Source organism: Crassostrea angulata, chromosome 10 (genome assembly GCF_025612915.1).
Source record: "Crassostrea angulata isolate pt1a10 chromosome 10, ASM2561291v2, whole genome shotgun sequence".
Taxonomy (NCBI): domain Eukaryota; kingdom Metazoa; phylum Mollusca; class Bivalvia; order Ostreida; family Ostreidae; genus Magallana; species Magallana angulata.
Window position 1 is genome coordinate 12,522,009 of NC_069120.1, and position 6,242 is coordinate 12,528,250.

At 32.4% G+C, this 6,242-nt stretch overlaps 1 protein-coding gene across 5 annotated transcripts in view; it reads left to right on the forward strand.

The window, feature by feature from the left end:
* LOC128167945 (heparan sulfate glucosamine 3-O-sulfotransferase 1-like) overlaps positions 1 to 6,242 on the forward strand; it is a 41,997-nt gene that overhangs the window by 12,050 nt on the left and 23,705 nt on the right. For 2 of the 5 annotated variants that reach the window (XM_052833955.1, XM_052833953.1), the window contains exons 2-3: positions 1,436 to 1,475; positions 5,229 to 5,321. In XM_052833955.1, coding sequence (XP_052689915.1) covers positions 5,277 to 5,321 — 45 coding nt within the window. In that variant the 5' untranslated portion in view covers positions 1,436 to 1,475; positions 5,229 to 5,276. Of the gene's footprint in view, positions 1 to 1,435; positions 1,476 to 2,315; positions 3,541 to 5,228; positions 5,322 to 6,242 lie in introns of those variants that run through there. The other 3 variants (XM_052833956.1, XM_052833954.1, XM_052833957.1) reach the window with 2 other exon arrangements.

Below are 6,242 nucleotides of genomic sequence, written 5' to 3' on the forward strand. Positions count from 1 at the left end.
TTGAACCTCCATGCACCTATAATTTCAGAAAAATACATATTTTATCATAAGTAGGGAGGGTTGGTTACCTTGTTTGTTGGTGGAGTGCAGTAATCAAGTTTAAAAATATAAAATTTACAATTTAAAATGTACAATTATTCATTTACACATATTGAATGATGATGATTTAATTAAAAACTTACAAAAAATACATAGTTAAGAAACAGGTAACCAGAATGCCAGCTAGAATTTACTGAAATGACACCTGAAATTACTGGAATGACACTAAAATCTCCAAAAATGACAAAGTTTAATTTAATAGCCTTTTAGATGAAAGGGCTCAATTTAAAGATTTTTAAAAATTTATATCGATGAGTTGTCGTCATCCACGAGTTGGCCTTCTTTGACATGTCACATCGGTCAGTTTTACTATTGATGAGATGAAATTGCCAACCTCTGCTTTGTGTTCGTTGACAATGGTTTTCTACAGAATGTCATTTTCAACTGTTACCCTCCCAAACAGGCACTATTTATATATTGTTGTTGATTAGAAAACAACTATAATGAAATAATGTTGTTGTTATGAAGAGTTATTGTTCAAATAAGATATTTAACTTGGAGTTTTATTTTTATTTGGTTATAAGGCATTTACCTGAAAGACGTAAACATATTTATTATACCTCAATATAATTATTCTATATAAAGCAACATCTGATTGGTTCTAGACAATCACGTGACGGGGCGACAAAACGTCGTGTCTCCCAGGGATTTAATAAATATCATGTCTCACGTCTTCGGAAATCTTGGGTTTTTTCATCCCAAAGGTATGAAAAAGCCAATATGAGCATATGATGTTGAAAAATATGATGAAATCAAAAATATTTATTCATTTTAATTCTCTTTATGCTACAAAAATCAATTTTACTATATTTGATTTGAATTTATGAAAACAGAGATAGACAATCAGAAAAAACCCCAAAAAATCACGACGTTATTGCTTTCGACAAGTCGAAAAATTATTAAAAATCGACGACGTATGTTGATTAATTATTTGTTTTTCGGTATAATAAAACTTTTATAGCATGAATATTTGGAAAATATATAAGATTTATTTCCCCAGAAAAGTCGTATTTCCCTCGGGCAAAGCCCTCAGGAAATATGATTTTTCTTTGAGGAATAAATCTTCATATTTCCCTCACCATCATGCAATAAATGTATAAAATATATCACCATTTTAATGTATTTGAAATGTCATATCTGAACCTTTTAGTATCATTCTTGTAATTTCATGTGTAATTTTAATAAATTCTTTCATTTCGGTGATTTGATGTACGATTTAAAATCAATATTTAGGACAACACATATTTGAAAGATCTGTGAAGATTAACAGATCGAGGCATAACACTATTTACTGTTATATTTAAGTAACAAGTGAATGTTATTGTTTTCATTTCAGCAATGATTCTCTAGAGAGAAAAATTAGAGTTTTGAGAGTTGTAAGTTCAGTTTATTTCATTTCATTGTCTCTGGAATAATAATGCTGCACACGATTCATATTCTTAATGTTAATTGTATTTTATTATGTTTTAAATCATTTAATATACAATTAATTACAGTTAAATCTAGTTGTTAGATTAATTATAATGGTTTCAGGTTTTCAGTTTACATGAAAATGTTTGCCTTAATTAATAGATAGCAATAAAATTTTAATAAGCATGCACATTGGTTTGTTTATATACCGGTACTATGAAAACATCATTGTTCATATTGTGGATTTGTTTATTGTTGTATAAGTTTCACACAAATATACATCCCATCCTCAACTTTATCTTCCCCAGCCAAGGGTTTTCAGTTCACTCTGCTTTATGGGGAGAGGAGTGGACAGAAAACCCTGACTAGTGAAGATGCATGAAGTTGGAGTTGTTATTAATTAGCATGTGATCAAAGGAGTAAAATTTCTTATGGTTATACCCATGAAATTATGTTCTTTTGAACCTATGAATTTTGTGAAATTGTAAATCTTCATCAGTTATTGAACTCAGGAAATATGAAAAATTTAGAATTTTTTCCCTTTGGAGAATTTTTTGATACATTTTATTGTCAAAATGAAATATCGTAAATTTTGAAGAAAAAGAATGTCAACGTTGACAGAATTTTTGATGAAATTACTTTATCTCAAAGAGATTCATTTCACATAATAGTATGCATAACATAATTCAAACAACTGCCAGTATGTATGTTAAAACAGTTGTGGCCATGTGTGTCGTTGGTTCTTAGCAGTGGGAAGGGGGGGGGGATCTGGAAAATCTGTAACTTATACACTGTATTTACTTATAACTTGATAATCAGAAGTCACATTCATCAAACAAAGTAGATCTCTCCCAGCATCATGCTGCAGTTCCTGTCTTTTTCATGGATCATTGGGCAGTATGTAGACAAGGTCAACTTTTGCTAACCTCTTGTGGTTCTCCTCAGTAAGGATGCAGCAACTTTATTGGATGGTATAAGTTAAAGTAAGGAACTGGTGTACTGACCACTGAGATTTTGTCGAGTAACCATTTAATTGGATTAGGAAGGATTTTATTCTCAATGTGTTTGGAAGCAAGCAGTTCTTAAATGATTTGAAAATTTTATAGGCATTATTTCAGTTAGGTTTCTTTCAGACTGCATACATGTATGTGAAATTTAAACTGTATTTTTTATACTGGTATATATAAACAATGAAGATCATTTTATCTTCATGAAAAGTTATTTAGTAATGATAATACTTATAGCTAGTGCATTTTTATTTTTAAGTTCTCTCTTATAATTTTGCTAAATTGATGATTTAAAAGCAAGTAAAAGTACTTGTACTAATATTATTGTGAATTTATTAAAATCCAGTATACCAATCAAATCCCAATAAGATTGCACACCACTAGGAAGCATATATTCATGGAGAAGACATAGGCAGAAAAATTATCTTTTAAGTAATAGATTGTGAAGGAAAGATCACATAGTTCATGTTTTAGTATTGAGTTATTCCTCTTTGACTATTTAACAATGGATCAAATTAACCCTTCTTTTAACTTCATACAATATAAATATTTATATTTTGATTAAATGGTACCTGGTTGATTAATTACCATATGAATTTAAATTTTACAGGTATATATAACTTTCAAAACTCATTCTGCAGGTGCCCTTAAACAATGATTTCTAAATAGAATTGTGTGGGTTGGATTGATACTGGTACTTCATCCCCTTAATGAGTACTACTTGGAATAAGTTGTATTTTTGGTAGACTAGGGTTTATCACATACATCTGTTCAATAATAGAGCCAGACGAGTGGGTGTTCTGGTACATGGTGTGAGATAATTCTAGAGACTCGGCCATTTCTGGAGGACTCGATGGGTTATCTGCTATTGTTTGGTCTCAGCTCAATAAAAGTGTCACCTGTTGTTTGGCTTATGCATGTCAGATTCAGGCAAAGTAAAATAAGTGTTCATGACCTTCCGTGATATATCTCTACATTAACATATACTTTAAATTTCAGTTAACATTAACCTTAAGCCCTAAAAGTAAGTTTTTATGTTTGTTCTTAACCATGTACAAAAAATTAGCATTTAAGATTGTGGATGTAATTTAACCATTTAGAATGTATGGTGGTGAATTGATTAAATCTTCCTTCTATGCTTCCTCTGTTAAATTATTTTACAGTTAAAAAAAAATTTCTCTCCGAATATAGGTTTTAAAAAGTATTGATATTGGAAAAATATTGTGAGAGTTGATCATGTCATGTGCCCTTGGTTACTTGTCAGGAAATACCTGTACATGCACATGTAAAACTATATTTTAGGAAACTTGTGTGTTTTTTGTATCTTATTTTATTAGCACTGAAAAAACAGAGTACATGTGATTATCATGCTTCTTTCATGATGGTCCCTGTTTACATGGTTAATTTCACTAATACTTCAGTTTGTGAGATTAAGTTCCACTGAGTTAAAATCTTTAAACTTGGCATCCAATTGGGAGCATATCTTTCTCTAACGAGAAGTGGAGAGACATTAAGATTCCCTTTACATGTACCCCTTGTCATATCCATCGTTATAAGGCTTTGCCTGTCCACTTCTCTAAGAAAAATTTTCTTTATATATATTCAAGGCTTTGGCAATTCAGCATTCATTTGACTTCAGTTGAAATCTCAAAGAATGTTGTGGTTTATCATATGTTCAGGTCTGTTAGTGACTCAATAAGAAAGGTATTTATTGTTTGACCATGTAATGCAAACATTTGGTCGGTCAGTGATCATCAATTTGTGAACCAATGAAGTAGAAAACAAACCTGTTTTGTTTTTGGGTACAAGTGATTACTAGAAAGAACAATTAGCATTCACTAATCTACTGTCATTGTCCCAGCCCACATTTTATCTTTGATTTCAATAAGAAAATAGCAATTTAAATAACACAACATGTACCGGTATAATCCAATTTTGGAGGTATAACGGGAAAGAGATGCTGTCTAAAGAGATGTATATTGTATATACACACTGGTACCTGAATATTGCATAACTATTGCATTACAAATTTTTATCTAGAAACAGTGTTGTAGTACTGTGTATTAAAGTATTCTCATGTTTTTCCCCTTCCTCAAGTCAAAAATAGTTTCTTTTTTAGCCCAGTCGTAAAACAAATTAAGTTCTGGCTCTTGGATGGGATACTTACTATGGTGTTTTACTGGGATGAAACTTCACTGTAGTCAACTTAAAACCATCATCTGGATTGGGTCCTTCTGTGGTGTATGTTAGTACAATATAACTAGAAGAATAAAATCGAAGAAAATTGCAGATTTTTTTTTTTTGGGAGGGGGGGGGGGGGTGGGAGGGGGTTGGCAGACGTGGTTAAAACAGCATACATTAAGAATACTTACAAAATGTCTTAAAATTGGTGTAATTGTTATCGAAAATATATAGTCACCATAGGTACATGATTTGTTTATGAATGAACAACTGTCACTGAGATTTTGTCATAAAATTCATGGAAACACACAATGCACAATGTTATGAGCTAACAATATAAAGTCCCTTGAGGATATTTTGTGTTTTATTTATTAACTGGAATGTGTAAACTTCAGAGTTCAGCCTACAATGTTTATAACTATAACAAATGAGGAAGCATGTTTTCTGTTTAATATTGCCCTGTTTTTGCTTCCTTTTTCCAGTGTGTTTAGGTTTCTATATATATATAAACAGCTCACCCTCCTATTTCAGACTGGACATACAGATGCATATTTGAATTTTGGATAGCCTTCTGATGAAATGCAGAGTCATTTGATTCTGGATTGGAAAGGTGAAAAAATCAAGGTGAGTCAGTGTATTTAATTCTGTACTCAAGCTTTTTCTTCTGATATCAATGCTGTTGCAATCTGATTCATGTGGGTAGGGGGGATGATTTCTTATCTGAATATTAATACAGTCATACAGATAAATGTAGCTCCAATCTATTTTAAGTGTATATGGTACATGTAATTTTGGTAGCCTCCAGGTACACAATTCAACCAAAACTATAACTCAGAGTACAGACCATCTCCTGGTGGTTATTGCTATTACCGGTGTCATATAATATTTTGATACTGCGAAATATTGAACCCGGGTTCAATATATTATGCGATATTATGAACCCGGGCTCAAAATATTGCTGCGATATATTGAACCCCCCCATAAAATATTGAACCCCGGGTTCAAAATATTATGGCCGCGATATTTTGAATCCCACTCGAATTTTCATTGCTCTTGGAGAGGGGGTTCAAAATATTATGGCCGCGATAAATTGAACCCCCTACTGTTTCCATATTCCTTTGGAGAGGGGGTTCAAAATATTATGGTCGCGGTATTTTGAACCCCCCTCTATTTTCTATTGCTATTGGAGAAGGGGTTCAAAATATTGTGGCTGCGATATATTGAACCCCCTACTTATTTCTAATTCCCTTTGGAGAGGGGGTTCAAAATATTATGGCTGCGATATATTGAACCCCCTACCTATTTCCAATTCCCTTTGGAGAGGGGGTTCAAAATATTATGGCTGCGATATATTGAACCCCGTACCTATTTCCAATTCCCTTTGGAGAGGGGGTTCAAAATATTATGGCCGCGATATTTTGAACCCCCTCTTCAAAGGGAGTTGGAAATAGGTAGGGGGTTCAATATATCGCAGCCATAATATTTTGAACCCCCTCTCCAATAGCAAAAAAAAATAGAGGGGGATTCAAAATATCACGGCCATAA